Source organism: Aureobasidium subglaciale (assembly GCF_000721755.1).
Source record: "Aureobasidium subglaciale EXF-2481 unplaced genomic scaffold scaffold_2, whole genome shotgun sequence".
In the NCBI taxonomy this organism is placed as follows: domain Eukaryota; kingdom Fungi; phylum Ascomycota; class Dothideomycetes; order Dothideales; family Saccotheciaceae; genus Aureobasidium; species Aureobasidium subglaciale.
In genome coordinates, this window is record NW_013566993.1 from 612,034 (window position 1) to 628,366 (window position 16,333).

The 16,333-nt window shown below is 52.7% G+C and overlaps 7 protein-coding genes across 7 annotated transcripts; 4 read left to right on the forward strand and 3 right to left on the reverse strand.

Moving 5' to 3' along the window:
- The first annotated feature begins 370 nt into the window (after window positions 1–370).
- AUEXF2481DRAFT_36214 (uncharacterized protein) lies at window positions 371–2,823 on the forward strand. The gene is made up of 2 exons (XM_013491989.1): window positions 371–788; window positions 847–2,823. The coding sequence occupies exons 1-2, from the start codon at window positions 528–530 to the stop codon at window positions 2,689–2,691; spliced, it is 2,106 nt and encodes a 701-aa protein (XP_013347443.1). The 5' UTR covers window positions 371–527; the 3' UTR covers window positions 2,692–2,823.
- Window positions 2,824–3,291: 468 nt separating this feature from the next.
- Window positions 3,292–4,853, forward strand: AUEXF2481DRAFT_62233 (uncharacterized protein; the record flags this gene model as incomplete). The annotated part of the gene is made up of 4 exons (XM_013492121.1): window positions 3,292–3,340; window positions 3,410–3,465; window positions 3,524–3,967; window positions 4,023–4,853. 4 exons carry the CDS (start codon window positions 3,292–3,294, stop codon window positions 4,851–4,853), a joined length of 1,380 nt encoding a protein of 459 aa, XP_013347575.1.
- A 1,409-nt stretch (window positions 4,854–6,262) lies between these two features.
- Window positions 6,263–7,215, forward strand: AUEXF2481DRAFT_26148 (uncharacterized protein; the record flags this gene model as incomplete). Its single annotated transcript, XM_013491874.1, has 3 exons — window positions 6,263–6,434; window positions 6,484–6,536; window positions 6,595–7,215. 3 exons carry the CDS (start codon window positions 6,263–6,265, stop codon window positions 7,213–7,215), a joined length of 846 nt encoding a protein of 281 aa, XP_013347328.1.
- A 346-nt stretch (window positions 7,216–7,561) lies between these two features.
- On the forward strand, window positions 7,562–8,590 carry AUEXF2481DRAFT_26149 (uncharacterized protein; the record flags this gene model as incomplete). Its single annotated transcript, XM_013491875.1, has 1 exon — window positions 7,562–8,590. One exon carries the CDS (start codon window positions 7,562–7,564, stop codon window positions 8,588–8,590), a length of 1,029 nt encoding a protein of 342 aa, XP_013347329.1.
- A 215-nt stretch (window positions 8,591–8,805) lies between these two features.
- Window positions 8,806–9,425, reverse strand: AUEXF2481DRAFT_383599 (uncharacterized protein). The gene has a single exon (XM_013492242.1). It carries the CDS (start codon window positions 9,204–9,206, stop codon window positions 8,895–8,897), a length of 312 nt encoding a protein of 103 aa, XP_013347696.1. The 5' UTR covers window positions 9,207–9,425; the 3' UTR covers window positions 8,806–8,894.
- Window positions 9,377–12,187, reverse strand: AUEXF2481DRAFT_62091 (uncharacterized protein; the record flags this gene model as incomplete). Its single annotated transcript, XM_013492109.1, has 4 exons — window positions 9,377–9,449; window positions 9,528–9,756; window positions 9,831–11,575; window positions 11,637–12,187. 4 exons carry the CDS (start codon window positions 12,185–12,187, stop codon window positions 9,377–9,379), a joined length of 2,598 nt encoding a protein of 865 aa, XP_013347563.1.
- A 929-nt stretch (window positions 12,188–13,116) lies between these two features.
- AUEXF2481DRAFT_26151 (uncharacterized protein) lies at window positions 13,117–15,876 on the reverse strand (the record flags this gene model as incomplete). The annotated part of the gene is made up of 4 exons (XM_013491876.1): window positions 13,117–13,394; window positions 13,444–14,347; window positions 14,421–15,518; window positions 15,589–15,876. 4 exons carry the CDS (start codon window positions 15,874–15,876, stop codon window positions 13,117–13,119), a joined length of 2,568 nt encoding a protein of 855 aa, XP_013347330.1.
- Window positions 15,877–16,333: the final 457 nt, after the last annotated feature.

The window sequence follows — 16,333 nt, forward strand, 5'->3', positions numbered from 1 at the left end:
TATTCGGCACATGGGCAGGTAGGTTTTGGTAGCTAGAAGTTCGGGTGGCAACCAAAACCCGCCGACGAACCCCACAAAGTCTGGATCTTCGGAGAAAGAGAGCGTGAATCTTCAATCGTCTGACCAATCCTGAGGTTACAGTTGTGAAAGTCCTCGAATTCGATAGGGCAATCACTGGCAATTATGTTAGCAATGTAGAGTGAATCAAAAGCAGATATTGAGATCACAATCATGGAGACTTCTAGTCCAATCCTTGTGTTTCGATGGCTCTCAAAGGAGTGAGGGAAACAGTGCGAGCGGTCTCTCACGCAACGAAGCTTGGCGTTTCTATGTGTTTCGATGGAAGCTTTTTGAAGGCGCATACAAATTGCCAGACTCCTTCTTTCGACTGCTCTTTCTCCCCTCTTCACATCCACATCTCTTTTTCTCTTTGCGATACCCGGCTAGCTCCATCCAGCAGTCACCTTTTGCTTTGCATCTCTGTGTTTGTCTCGTCTTTGAATCAATTCCCCAACACTACCATCAACATGGCCGCCGAGACGTTCGAGTTCCAGGCTGAGATCTCTCAGCTGCTCTCGCTGATTATCAACACTGTCTACTCCAACAAGGAGATCTTCCTCAGAGAACTCATCTCCAACTCATCTGATGCTCTTGACAAGATCCGCTATGAGGCTCTTTCCGACCCCAGCAAGCTCGACTCTGGCAAGGACTTGCGCATCGACATCATCCCCGACAAGGAGGCCAAGACCCTCACCATCCGCGATACTGGTATCGGTATGACCAAGGCTGTAAGTGACTGACTGTTTCCATCCATCCACACCAAGGACTGTAACTAATTCTCCACAGGACCTCGTCAACAACCTCGGTACGATCGCCCGCTCTGGTACCAAGCAGTTCATGGAGGCTTTGACCGCTGGTGCCGATATCTCCATGATCGGTCAGTTTGGTGTTGGTTTCTACTCCGCCTACCTTGTCGCCGACAAGGTCACCGTCACCTCCAAGAACAACGATGACGAGCAGTACCTCTGGGAGTCATCCGCCGGTGGCACCTTCACTCTCACCCAGGACACCGAGGGTGAGCAGCTCGGCCGTGGTACCAAGATGGTTCTCCACCTCAAGGACGAGCAGCTTGACTACCTGAACGAGGCCAAGATCAAGGAGGTTGTCAAGAAGCACTCCGAGTTCATCTCATACCCCATCTACCTCCACGTCCTCAAGGAGACCGAGAAGGAGGTTCCTGACGAGGAGGCCGAGGAGACCACCGAGGAGGGTGACGAGAAGAAGCCCAAGGTCGAGGAGGTCGATGATGAGGACGAGAAGAAGGAGAAGAAGACCAAGAAGGTCAAGGAGAGCAAGATCGAGGAGGAGGAGCTCAACAAGACCAAGCCCATCTGGACCCGCAACCCTGCCGATATCAGCCAGGAGGAGTACGGTGCTTTCTACAAGTCGCTCAGCAACGACTGGGAGGACCACCTCGGTGTCAAGCACTTCTCCGTTGAGGGTCAGCTCGAGTTCCGCGCCATCCTCTTCGTCCCCAAGCGCGCTCCCTTCGATCTCTTCGAGACCAAGAAGACCAAGAACAACATCAAGCTCTACGTCCGCCGCGTCTTCATTACCGATGATGCCACCGACCTCATTCCCGAGTGGCTGTCATTCGTCAAGGGTGTTGTCGACTCTGAGGACCTTCCCCTTAACCTCTCCCGTGAGACTCTCCAGCAGAACAAGATCATGAAGGTCATCAAGAAGAACATCGTCAAGAAGACTCTTGAGCTCTTCAACGAGATCGCCGAGGACCGTGAGCAGTTCGACAAGTTCTATACTGCTTTCAGCAAGAACCTCAAGCTTGGTATCCACGAGGACGCCCAGAACCGTCCTCAGCTCGCCAAGCTCCTCCGCTACAACTCTACCAAGTCCCTCGACGAGATCACCTCCCTCGCCGACTACATCACCCGTATGCCCGAGCACCAGAGGCAGATGTACTACATTACTGGCGAGTCCCTCAAGGCCGTCCAGAAGTCTCCCTTCCTTGACGCCCTCAAGGAGAAGAACTTCGAGGTTCTGTTCCTTGTCGACCCCATTGATGAGTACGCCTTCACCCAGCTCAAGGAGTACGAGGGCAAGAAGCTCGTTGACATCACCAAGGACTTCGAGCTCGAGGAGACTGATGACGAGAAGAAGAAGCGCGAGGAGGAGGAGAAGGAGTACGAGTCTCTCGCCAAGAGCCTGAAGACCGTCCTCGGCGACCAGGTTGAGAAGGTTGTTGTTTCTCACAAGCTCGTCGGCTCCCCTTGTGCCATCCGTACCGGCCAGTTCGGTTGGTCCGCCAACATGGAGCGTATCATGAAGGCTCAGGCTCTCCGTGACACCTCCATGTCCTCGTACATGTCTTCCAAGAAGACCTTCGAGATCTCGCCCTCTTCTCCTATCATCAAGGAGCTCAAGAAGAAGGTTGAGGCTGACGGTGAGAACGACCGCACCGTCAAGTCCATCACACAGCTTCTCTACGAGACCTCTCTCCTCGTCTCTGGTTTCACCATTGATGAGCCCGCCGCCTACGCTGAGCGCATCCACAAGCTCGTCTCTCTCGGCCTGAACGTCGATGAGGAGGCCGAGACCACCGAGGAGGCTGCCGCCACTGAGGCTCCCGCTGCCGAGGCCGCTGGTGAGTCCGCCATGGAGGAGGTTGACTAGATGCTTTCGACCCCAGCCAACAGCATTATTTAATGTCGTAACGTCTTCTCTTTTTTCACTTTACAAAAACCGTTTTCTTAGATTTAATGTCGCTTGAAGAGGTTCGGGCAGGAGAAGGTGTTGATGAGAGCTTGGGCTGATACAGATTTGTTCTTCTGGCATCGCATAGGCGTTTCGCAAACCTCTTTCCAAATACAGAATGCCAGTCTTTCAACCTGTACTTCTGATTCCGTTTCGTGATCGTTGTGACGTGTCTTTTCGTCATTCCCCTTGTGCAATGTGGATCTTTGTACGTGCCTTGTGAGAATGCATCCATCATAGTTGCAATCGCAGTCTGATATACGGGACTAAATACCAATTGCTTACCCTGCAGATGTCACGACCATCATCACTTTCGTCTTGCGATATCGCCCATTGCCAACTAGACGTGATGGAGGATCAAAGCCACACAAGCACCATCGATTGCGTGCTCGCAAGCAACCATTGACTCGCCCCGCGCCCGAAAGAGGGGCAATGTTGACGGTCCCCTCTCGAGTCATCCTCGATCAACTCTTTTTTGTTTTCCATTCCAATTGTTTACTAGGATTACAAGTGATCGATATGGCTGGAGAGAAGACCCCTCACTTTGAGACCTTGCAGTTGCATGCCGGTAAGCTCAATGCATGATGACCATTATAGTTGCTGTTCAAGGAGCTAACCACCTACTCGTTGCTGACAGGTCATGAGCCGGACAGTGCTACGAACTCGCGAGCTGTTCCTATCTATGCAACTACTGTATGACCACATAAAGCAAGTATCAGTTCTGGACAGGGGACTGATCTTGCAACTCTAGTCCTACGTCTTCAATGACTCTGCACATGGCGCCCGCCTGTTCGGCCTCAAAGAGTCCGGAAACATTTACTCCCGCATCATGAACCCCACCGTCGATGTATTCGAAAAACGTATCGCGGCCTTGGAAGGTGGTGTGGCAGCTGTAGCTTCTGCATCCTGTCAATCAGCTCAATTCATGGCGATTGCGGCACTTGCCCACGCGGGCGACAATATCGTTTCGACTTCGAACCTTTATGGTGGCACGTACAATCAGCTCAAAGTCTTTTTGCCTAGATTGGGCATTACGACAAAGTTTGTGACTGGCGACAGTGCGGAGGACTTTAAGAAGGTTATTGATGATAAGACTAAAGCTGTGTATATTGAGAGTATTGGTAATCCGAGGTATAATGTGCCGGACTTTGAGGCCATTGTTAAGATTGCACATGAAGCTGGTGTGCCTGTTATGGTAAGTGGATACCCTTTAGTGCTCAATATGGATTTACGATGCTGATACGGAACAGGTCGACAACACTTTTGGTGCAGGTGGATTCTTCTGTCGTCCCATCGACCACGGCGTCGACATTGTCGTCCACAGCGCAACCAAATGGATCGGCGGCCATGGCACCACCGTCGGAGGTGTAGTCGTTGACGCCGGCCGCTTCGACTGGGGCACTCCAGAGGCCCGCAAACGATTCCCTCAAATGAGCGAGCCCTCAGAAGGCTTCCACGGCCTCAAGTTCTGGGACACTTTCGGCAAGCTTTCATTCATCGTCCGTGTTCGTGTCGAGATCTTGCGTGACGGTGGTATGGCTCTCAATCCATTCGCTGCACAGCAATTGCTGCTGGGTATTGAAACCTTGAGTCTGCGTTGCGAGAGACATGCTCAGAACTCAATTGCACTGGCTCGATGGCTTGAGAAGAATGAGAATGTTTCTTGGGTCAGCTATCCTGGTCTTCCAAGCCATGCAAGTCATGAGCTGGCCAAGAAATATCTCCCCAGAGGCTTTGGAGGCGTGCTCTCTTTTGGTGTCAAAGGTGACGCCGAGGCAGGCAATCAGGTCGTGGACAATTTCAAGTTGATCTCGAATCTCGCAAACGTTGGCGATGCAAAGACTCTGGCTATTCATCCTTGGAGCACTACACACGAGCAGCTGAGCGACGAGGAGAAGATCAACAGTGGAGTCACAGAGGACCTGATCCGCATATCTGTCGGCATAGAGCACATTGACGACATCATTGCCGACTTTGAGCAGTCGTTCGAGGCTTCCAAGGCTGGACCAAAGGGCGAAGATCATCCTGATAACGCTGACAAGAAGCCTGATGCAGATGAGCCCACAAGACTTGAGGTCTGAAGAGTCGATAAAGCCAATGTATAAGCAAACAGAGTTCGTTCGAATCACAGGTCTCCGGTAATGCTGTTTAGTTCTTGATTGAGTAATGATATCACGCCACGCATGATCTGTTTACATATAAGCCGCACTTTGCAGCCCGTTCTCCCCAAACTACTGTCATCACAACCACGAAGTACACCACACTACTCGTCACTGTTCTGACAGCTGTTGCCTCCGCAGGTCCCGTGGGCCGCCGCACTCTTGAGGAGGACTACAACAAGAAGCACCCAGCCAACTTTGAGTCGGCTTTCGCGGCTCTAAATATTACTGAGAGACTAGCATTGCACTCCGATCATAAGATCTACCAATCCAAGGCTACACCCTGGTGCATCGTAAGTGGTTCCATGAGAGATAGAAAGTCGTACTTCAACTGAACGACATGCCACAGAGGAAATGCCTCGACAGTACACCTGGAAACAACATCCACGACGTCACTTACGGAGACGTCTGCGACAGGAAAGATGATAGATTCATGAACTGGCTCGAGAAGGATGTGCAGAAGTGCATCAATGAAGACAAATTGATTGACAAAAAAGAAGAGGAACGTCAAGGAAGATGGGGTGAGGAACAAGAAGAAACCGCTTGCAGCTATGGTATGTTTTCCATGTTTACACACAAGGTAACTCCGCCGGATGCTAACAGACCCTTCTTAGCCTACGAGAGCTTCATGGCAAAGACGGCGAACATGTGTCAGTTTATCAGACAAGAGACACAGCATGACTCTGATGATTGGAGAAGACCTAGTGAGACCTGGGAGGCTTGATTGGACACAGGGTCAGTGGTCCAGTTTGCGAAAGGGAGACTGTAGAAGGTCTCGGTGCATGTTCAAGGTTGAGAATGGTGTGGTCATAAGTCAGCATGTTTGATGCGAAAAAAGAAATGCCGGGCAATATGTAGTTCTTTCTTGCACTTTCAATGTACCTACGCGTCTCTGGCTGTCACTTACATTTTTCTGATACTCGTGTTTCAAAATGTGAGTTGCAGAATAGCACCCTGATTTTCGATGCGAAGAGTGATCCTAAGAGAGCATGCAAATGCTGCATTCTCGCCGGGCCGAGCTCTGGATATGACAAATCGTGCATCGTTACAGCTGATAGTAGCAGACGGCCACTTGGGTTGATTAGCTTCTCGGAGCGCTGGGGGGCGTAAATGTATCCTCCCGTGTCAAGTGTGTAAAAGTTGATGGAGTTTGGAGGAGGCATTGGCAAGTCGGGATTGTGGAAGAGGGTGGATGGAAGTTGACGCCAAGCCAAGGCACATCCGAGGCCGAAGCAGCGACAGGCATTTGGGGCTGCGAGTATTCTCCGACCTTGCCGCTGCCCTCTCTTGCTTGACTTGGACTACTCAATTCACCTCACACACTTGACACAATGGCACCTCTCGGAGAACAATTGGTGGATCAGCTCAGAGGCACCGTCGACAAGCTCGAGGCACGCGTTGCCGAGCTCGAGGCTCGTCTGCAGGGCAAGGCTCAGAGCCTGTCCTCGTCCAAGCCTACCAGCGATGACATGAGAATCATCCTCATGGGTCCTCCCGGTGCCGGTATGCGCAATTCTGGTCCATCCATCTTTCGCGACTGACGCGCAGCTAGGCAAGGGCACCCAGGCCCCCAAGATCAAGGAAAAGTACAACGTCTGCCACTTGGTACGTATGCGCAAACATGTCTGTAGCAAGGAGCGAACGACGACTAACACATGTGCAGGCTACTGGTGACATGCTCCGCGCCCAGGTCGCAAAGAAGACCGAGTTGGGCAGACAGGCCAAGAAGATCATGGACCAGGGCGGTCTCGTCAGCGACGAGATCATGATTGGCATGATCAAGAGCGAGCTCGAGAACAACAGCGAGTGCAAGTCTGGCTTCATCCTCGACGGCTTCCCGCGTACCGTCGCCCAGGCCGAGCGCCTCGACGCCATGCTCAAGGCCCGCCAGCAGTCGCTCAAGCACGCCGTTGAGCTGCGCATCGACGACGAGCTGCTCGTCTCCCGTATCACCGGCCGTCTCGTCCACCCCGCATCCGGCCGCTCTTACCACAAGATCTTCAACCCTCCCCAGAAGACCATGACCGACGACATTACCGGCGAGCCCCTCGTCCAGCGTGCCGACGACAACGAGGCCACCCTCAAGAAGCGCCTGGCTACCTACCACGACCAGACCAGCCCCGTCATCCACTACTACCAGAAGACCAACATCTGGAGAGGCATCGACGCCAGCCAAGAACCCGGAGCTGTCTGGAAGAACATTCTGGGAGTCTTTGAGCAGGGCGGCAATGGCAACATCCCTGCCTCTGCCAGCCTCCTCCAGAAGATCGGTCTCCAGAAGTAGAGATTGGCGCATAACGATCAACGAGAATTATAACTTTCGAGCGACGGCGAGGTTGAGTATGCTTTTCCGTGGACAATTTTTGTACAATCAAACGAGACATGCTCTTTGCTGGCGTTGTCTTTGTAATTTGAATCACAAAAGTCGGCACAATTGGACACCATTTTTTATCTTGTTATATGGCTGCGAGGAGGTTGAGGCAGGAACGTATAGAGTATATGAAGCCTCGCTCTTTCTATGTTGCACACCTTCCTGCATTTTGACCCGACCCTTCTGTCGTCTTCATCATCGACTCCATCATCCCCAGTCTGTCGCTTACATGCCTCTGCAAACAGCCATCGTTCTAAACATGACTGCGCTATCTCAACATCCAATCCCATCGAATAATAGGACCCGTCATTCGGCGCCAGTCAGTCCGACCATTAGCCTAGCACGCCTTCACATGTTGCTAACACGTACGCAGATGGGACTCTTCTCGGCCCATCGCAAACGTATCGACGGCAGTACTGTCAAGTATGCCCTATCTCGTCCTCAATCATCCGTATATACCAGTATTGACTTCACGCAAAGCCAGGATCCATCAACACCAGTCGAGCCTCCAGGCCAGGTCAAATACACAATCGCAAAGGACACTCCTCCCTCATCCTCGAAGCTCGCCAGCAGACCTCCCACTCCCGTGCCAGAGTGCCCACCACCTGCCTTGACCCCATCGTCCGCCGTCAACAATCTCGTCGTACCATCAAATGTCCCTTCTACCATCCAAACATCCGTGTCGAAGCATTCATTCTCGGCTCGGGATGCTTCATCACCATACTCCACCTCATGGGCTTCTGATACTACAACATATCGCTTCCCGCCAACTCCACCTCTGCCCGGCCAGTGGAACAGCACTCATGACCACGCCATGTGTGTTCTTGACACGTGCAATTACTCTCTGAATGCAATCATCCGGAAGCTCCGCAGTGCATTCCCCGAGCTCCTCACGTCTCCCCTGACTCAAGCTATGATCGACAAGCGCCTACGAGTTCTTGACCAGAATCCAGAGATCGACTACTTCCGCACCGGCCTTGAACATGCCGACCGTGAGGGACTGGAAAAGGCTCGTCGTGGCAAGCCCGTCAGCACTGACTCTGGCCCCTCGGGCTATGACACACGGATCCCAGCAGATCCCAGAGTCTCGACTCTAACCGCTCCTGCTTCCACCATCGACAGCAGTATCCTGAGCAGTATCCCAAGTCTTCCCGACCTACCAGAAAGGTTCACCGAACCTCGCCCTATATCGGAGCATTCGCTCAAGATTCCCCATCTGTCGCCGGCCGGCGCCTCTACCCAGCCAACTGAACCTAGTTTTCCGTCCAACAAGCCCTCTGCCTACTAGAAGGGCGTATTGTAAGGAAGATCTGACGAGGTGGACGATCGCAAGTGCTGGACCGCCAGCTGTTCATGAGCACACGCATTTTATCGATGGTACACTTACACAAACTAATGGACTTGTCGATGCGGATTATGATCAGATGCTAGATCTTATAGAGTCATACCTAGAAGTGTAGTGGAAATTGAACGAGTAATTTGAGAATTATTGCAGATGCCAACCCTACCTTGCGTTCAGCATCAAAGTTTAGTGCCGACTTGATGATCACGACTTTCTGTCACCACCTCAAGGCTCACGCTCCAGAAGATACTCACTTCCAGTTGAGAACGGCTCCCATTACGCGTCTGTGACGATGCACATCATATGACCGTGGCATCGTTGAGTTATATGGCTGTAGACCAGACACCAGGGTCGTACCTGCGACATGTCTGACATGACTATCACGAAAGAAACACGCACTATCAACGCATACAATTCGCTGGAGACTTGCCAGCTTAGCGACAACAAAAACAAACCAACATACACAGTTTAGATACAATACAGAGAGAGAGAGAGAGAGAGAGAGAGAGAGAGAGAGAGAGAGAGAGAGAGAGAGAGAAAGAGACAAGACAAGAACACACATATAGGGGACATGACTTTTTCGTCTTGATACAAATCTACACAACACACTGGGGTAGGAAGAGGAGAAAGAAGGCTAGATGCAAAAATCTCTCGTTCTTCCACAAACAATATTCAAAGATGAAGACAAGAGAAGGGGGAAGAAAGAGGAGAAATGTGACAAAGAAGCAATCATCAAATATCTTCATCCTCTTCCACAGTAGCTGCAGAAGCATTCTTCTTGCCATCGGTATTGAGCGTATCCATTCTGGTTCATCTCAGTCAGCATCTCACGCACATACAAATTTGGTGGAAAATTAAAAAGAGGAGGAAGTCCAAATCTTACCTGTACTGTTCACGCTCAGAAGGTTTACTGCCAGACATAGCCATGGCTTGACGACCGGTATCCGACGTCTCTAGGAATTCACGCAGACGCTCCTTGAAGACCACGATGCCTTGTGCGCTTGCGGCGTTTGACATGCGGATGATAGGGCCCCAGAGGTTGAGTGTGTAGGTTACGTAACCGCCTACACCGAGGAGGATCAAGAAGACAAAGTAAAGAGGGTTGCGGAGGACTGAAACGGTTTGTTAGTATCAAGGATTCCGAAATTAATTGGAGTAATGAAAAGGAAAAAGATGAAACACTTACCAGCAACAATCTCATTCCATCCCAGAGCGAGCAAAAGACCATAGAAATAAAGCGGCACTTGAGTAACACCACCGATAGCGCTACGCTTGGCTTCGACGTAAACACCATCAGCAGTCTTCTTGAACCTCACACTAAGGTCCTGCTTCTTTGCATCGCTGAGAACAGTCATTTCCTCATCAATGGTCTTGCCATCTTCTTCGTCAACACCACCGATAGGGTGCAAATCTTCTTCGTCAGCAGAAGAAATCTCGGCAGGAGTCTGGCCGATCCACTCTTCAAGCGGCGGCAACGACTTTGTCTCATGAAGCTTGAATTTCGAAAGGAGAGGAATGAGCTCGAGTGTACTCTCCCGCGCACGGGTGTAGATTCCCTCGATATCGTCAGAGGGGCGCCAGATACGAGGAACACCTTCCTCATCATAGCGGAACTTGTCTTCGAAGTTTTCTCTAAGCTTGAGGAGTAAGTTTCCCTCCATGACTTCCTCGTCGATTTTGGCCCGCAAGACTCCCCATGACTTGCGACGTAGACGCCAGAGACCGATTTCGACTTCTTCGGGACTAGCATCGAAGCCCTTTGCGCGCTCGGTGAAGCGTGATTCGGCATGCTTGACCGTCTCGGTAAAGACGAGCCAGATGCGATCCCAGAGATCTTTTTCAATTGAACCTCTCTCGCCGGTCTCGGGTGCGCCGGAGCCGCCACGACCAGAACCAAGTTTGTTAAATTGTACACCGATGGACTCGCCGAGATGAGAACGGACCCAGCGCTCTACGCGGGAGGCGAGGCGGCGCATCTCGTCCTTGCGCAGACGAGCACTGGCTTCGTCGAGATCTTTGCGGTAGAGATCCAGCTCTTGCTGGTAGTTGCTCCAGGAGGCACCTTCAATGACAAGGCCTGTTGCCTCCTCCTCGTACTTTCCAATAGCCTTCTGCTTCTCAGCATTGACAATCTTTTGGAAGTCATAATTGCTACCCTTCTTCTGACCAGACTTGACTGCCGTCGAGATGGACTCGGTGAATTGGTGGACACCGGTCTTGTGAGCGGCGGAGAGCTGGCCCTGGAAGAGAGCCTTGAGTCTTGCATCGACGCTTGTCTCGAGTTCGGCACTCTTGCGCTTATAGACGCCCTGGTGGTACCTGCTTGCTTCACTGGTGAAGTCTTTGAGGACCTTTGCGCGCGCCACGTTCATAGCCTTGCCGAGACCAGCGAGGATACTTGGAGCTCCAGCCTTGGCAGCATCCACCTGCTTGGACTCGAGCGGTGTGATGACGTCGTCAAAGGCAACGAGCACTTCACGAGCGATTTCGTCGCATCTGAATTGTGCCAAAAGCTCTTGCTGGGTGGGTAGATCGAGATCTTTGTTGCTGTCGATTTGCTCCCAAATGTTGCCGGCGTACATGGAGAAACCATCGGCAGGGATTCTGCGGTGGTATTCGGGGAGCAGGATGGGCTCCGCCTGCTCGTCGGAGAAAGGGTTTGTCCTAGAACTCTTCTGACCTTCGCGGAAGCGCGAGCCCAACTTGGCCACGGACTCGACAAATTGTTCGGGCTGGAGGATCTTGTGAGGTAGCGCGGTGAAGGCGAAGTCGAAGTAGTCTTCAATCTTGGAGTTCTCGAGACCCGGGGGCTTTGACAAGGTGGACCAGATGCGCGTGAGATCGGCGAGGAGAGTCTGACGTAGGTTGGACAGGGGAGTGGTGCCGATGTGGTCGCGAATGACGAAGAATAGGAGTGAGCGAGGTGTTGAGCTGTAGGAAAGGGTTAGAAGGCTGGAACGATGGCAAAGAAAGGGGTTGGGCATGTGCGTACTTGTTGTCCTTGAGGAAGAGCTGCAGGTTGACTTCAAAGACCGTCTTGAGCAGGCCCATGTTGGCACCCTGGTACAGACCAACTTGGTGTTCCCAGATGTTGACGATCAGGACCTCACTGGTGGCCAGGGCGAACAGGGCGCTCTTGCGCTCAAAGTCCTGGTCCTCTCCACGCTCGCGACCGTCGGTACCCTCGACGTCCATGACCAGGATGTTCTCGGCCATCTTGATAGCGCCTCCCTCGGCCTGGTCGCGCTTGTTCTTGCTCATCCAGATTCCCTTTGTGGTTTGGCGACGCTCCGACTCTGACATGACACCGAAGTGGGTGCCGAACAGGTGGTTGAGCAGCGTGCTCTTTCCCGTGCTCTGACTGCCAAAGACGGAGATGAGGTGGTAGTTGAAGCCCTGGCGCAAGACATGCTGCACGTCGAGGTATGCCGGTAGCTTCGCGTTGAATGTCTTGTTCTCGTCAATGACTTGGATGCCGTGCTCAAACGACTGCGTGTCGCCGTCGTCGCCGACACTGGCAAAGTGGCCGTTAGCCGCTGTCATGATTACCGGGGCCGAGGGCGAGTGCACGGGAGAGTAGGGACGTCGTCGGTCGCTTTGTATTACAGGTGTGAGCGAGGCCATCGTCTTCGTCGGCTTCCTTGATTCTTGATTGGCTTCCGCTTAAACATGCATCTGCTACGTGACCGGCTACGTTGTGTTGAAAGCTTGACCTTAACCCCCCAGCCACCCTGACATCATCACGCTCCGAGGATAAACAAACAACTAAAACATGCAACCACATCAAAACATCCATCTCCTTTTCTGCACCAGGAACAACTTCTCGTGTCAATCAAGTCTTTTCGCTTCTATATCGATGCTAGTTCAGTTTGAGCCGCGCTCCTCGTCACATTACGCCCTCTTTGCTTGCTCCCGTTAGACCGCCAACTCTCAGCTTCCGCCCATTACATCCCCTGCTTGCATAGAAAAAAACATAGGAAAAAAAGAAAATATCAACGAGAGTCTCGAAACTGGAAATCCCCCCTCTGCTCTTTTTTGTCGCCCTTTTCGTGCCGTTATCTCCTGCTGCTGACATGTTGATGCTATCGAAAGATACAAGATGCTTCCGATCCATCCAAAAGGCTTGCGCCAAAAGCGAGCTTCCTCCTTTTCTTTTGATAGACGGCGAAGAACTTCGACATGACAGATGCCTCCCTGAGAACGAGTGTGTAAATGAAAAAATTCTAACATGCTGGAGCTAGACAATGATGCTTCCTCCGCATCAACTGTCAAACGTGCAATAATATTCTGAATGTATGCAGCCAGCTCATGTGTCGTGCCAGCAATTCTCATGCGACAAGAACCGATGAGCATGAGAGCCTAGGTAGTGAGACATGAAGTATGGTGTGAAGATATTTGTTGTGCACCCGCCACAATCTTGGTCGAGAAATCACAAGATTGGCGAGCGCTGAACTATCTTTGCCACTGGACCTCTAGCGGTAGGCTCCACCGTAAGGGAAGCCACGAGCACCGTTGTAGGGGCGCTCGCCGAAGTTGCCAGCGTTGCGGCCCATGGGGATGCCAGTAGGAGGACCGGGACGAGTAGCAACGGCAGGGTTGCAGCACAGCATGGCTACACGGGAGCCGTACTTGGAGCCGCGGAGGGAAACCATGTGCTTGCGAATGTGGGTAGCCACAATCTCACGACGCTGAGGGTCGGCGTGGGTGAGAATGTACTGGATCAAGTAGTTTCCGAACTGATCGCCAGAGACTGTCTTGATTAGCATGAGCTGGAGTGAGACGAGGAAATGTACACTTACTGTCGATGAGGGGCATGCGAGGGCGATCGGCGCGAGCCTCGCAGACACGGTCAAGGTAACGGTCAAGGAAGTCGACACCGCCAATCTTGAGGCACTTCTCGACAACCTTGCTGGCGAATTGGTCCATACTGTATTCGGTGGAAAAGCGAAGGACGTGGTCAATGGCGTGGTTACGATCAGTGATGGCGCCATGCTCGCAGATGTGCTGGATGCACCAGTTGCCGAACTGACCATGGGCAATCACGTCGATGCTGGCGAGGACCTCGTTGATGCAAGGACGCTTGTCATCCTCAAGGCAATTCTCGAAGATGTTCTGGACGACAAGACTACCGGTCTCGCCGAGGGCAACCTCATGCCACATGCCGTGAAGAGCCTCGTTGACATACTTCATGATCTGGGGAGGGGTGCCGCTCCAGCGGAGCTCAAACAGCTTCTGCCAGACGTGGCAGGCATAGCGGTGGATGACAGTCTCGGGAATACGGCGCAGGAGCTCATGGACCATGATAGCCTTGTACTCCTCGGGAACGCTGTCGAAAGCCTTCTGGACAACATGGCAGCCAAAGGGGTCCATGCTGAGGTTGAGGGTGTTGCCGCGGATAGCGCGGGCAATGGCGATGATCTGCTCGGGGTTACCGTGCTCGAAGCAGCGCTGGACCAAGAAGTTGCCGAAGCGGTTGATCATGAGGGGGTAAGCCTGGTCAATAATGGCCTGGACGATCTCGTACTTCTGCTCCTGAGTGCCAACCTTGAGCTTTTGCTGAAGGAAGATGGAAGCTTGCTGGTCGTTGCTCTGGACGATCTTGTCGACAATGTACTTCCAGTTGCAACTCATGTTGCGGTCCAAGAGACGGCGGTAGTTCATGGGTTCGGCGTTGGTAAGGTAGCTTCCGGGCTCAGACAGGGCCTGCGCGTGATTAGTCGGTGCGCAGATTGACAACGCGACTGCGCAGACGGCGCAGAGTAATGGAAAAACTTACCTGTTGGCTCATGTTCCAGCCGGGGTTACCGTAGCCGCCGGCCTGGAATTCGGCAGCGGTAGGGGACAGTCTGGTGCCGTTGGATCTGGTACCGAAAGACATGTTGTTCATCATGGCGCGGTCAGACATAGGGTGAGGCATTCCGGCAATGTTGTGCATGTTTTGCATTGACTGGAAAGAGAGAGGCGTCAATGGAGGAGTGAGGCCGGTCTGGTCGCCGGCGTTGATGCTAGGGCTGAACTGGCCCCAAGGGTGTAGGTGGTTGCCGAAAGCCGAGTGCGGACGACTGTGAGCGTTGCGCATGGACAAGTCTGCAGAAGAGGGCTCACTCAAGTAAGGGCTCATTGCACTTGTGTCGATGCGTAGAGCAGGAGGACAGCCACGGGCGATAGGACCGACAGGGTACATGTTGGCATTGCTGCCAGCCATGACACGAGGGTCGGTCAGAGGCCAGTTGTTAGTGCTGTTGGGTGCTTGACTAGTAATACCAGGACCACCGGGACCACCAGGGCCGAAAGTAGATCCTGCACCCCAGATACCACGGGCAGTAGCTGGTGCCATGTGGTTGGCGTTGATGCCAGGATTGGAGTTCATGGAGGGACCACCCAACTCAGTTGACTGAACCCAGTTGTCGACACGAGTAGCAATGCCCTGGGGACGGAGATCACGGATGTGATCAAACTCCGAGTCAAACTGGGAGCCCATAGCTTGTTCGAGTGTGTGCTTTGTGATGCGGGACTGAGACAACTCCTGGTCCATGCGGGCAATCTGAGTCTGAGCAGTCTCAAGCTCCTTCTTTAAACGCAACATCTCGGCAAGATCAGCCTGAGGGATGTCATTGAACTGAGAATCAGTGCGAGGGGTTGTGGCGTAAGGGTTGGTAAGGGCACCAGAGCCGGACGAGTCGGGAGATGTCTCACCACCTTGCTGCGCCTGGAGAGCGGTGTTCTGCTTGTTGAGAATGGCTTGCTGCTCGGCAAGCTTGCCCAAGAGTTCGTCGAGGTGCACGTTACGAGCGGGAGCAGCCTGAGTGGTGCCGAGAACATTGGGTGGCATCGACATGGTAGACACTGACATGGCGGGCATACCGACTTGACCCTGTTGATGGAGACGTCGGTCAGCGTGCTGCAAGATAGATGACACGGTCAACGTGTTGGGAAGGACTTACCTTGTAGGACGAGTTGCGAGTGGTGGGAGGAGGGGGAGGCATCTGGTTGGTAAAGCGAGAAGTGGTGAGAGGCACAGTGTCCGAGACGGCAGTGTTGGTGTCGCGCTTGACGGGCTGCTGACGGAAAGTTAAGTCGAATGGATGGAACATGATTACAGATTCAAGACCTACAGCACGGGCAGAAATATGAGTATTTTCGTCGTCGAAAGAGTCCTCGTCGTGAAGGAAGAAGTTGAGGGGAGTCTTCTTGCGAGGAGTAGGTGATCCGTCAAGGCTCAAAGAAGCCATGATGGTTCCAGCTATCGTTGGAAGACGGGAGAGGATGGGAGAGGGTGGAAGGCGGGTAGAGAAGAGGTGCACGACGCAGAGATCGCCAAAGAAGAGACGACGAGGCTTACTTGAAGGGATGCTGTGGTAAGAGCAGACCAGGAATCGTGCGCAGACAAGAAGGATGTCGGCGCGGCGTTTGCAATTAGAGATCGTCCAATTGCAATTAGGGGATGAAGGAGCGACGAAGGTTAGGTCAAAAGAGTGCGCGAGGTTCGAATATCAAAGAAGGTGGTTGGAATCGTGGAGTGGGAAGTGGGTAGTAAAGCTCGAGGATGCCTTCCCAAAGAGTGACCAGATGCTCGACAGCGTCCGTGCGCACGCTCCACTCGCAATGTCTACATCATTCAGATTCAAACGGCACCACTGGAGTGACGAAGCTGACGGCAGAGTTTGACCGATGGAGGTATTGTCGTTA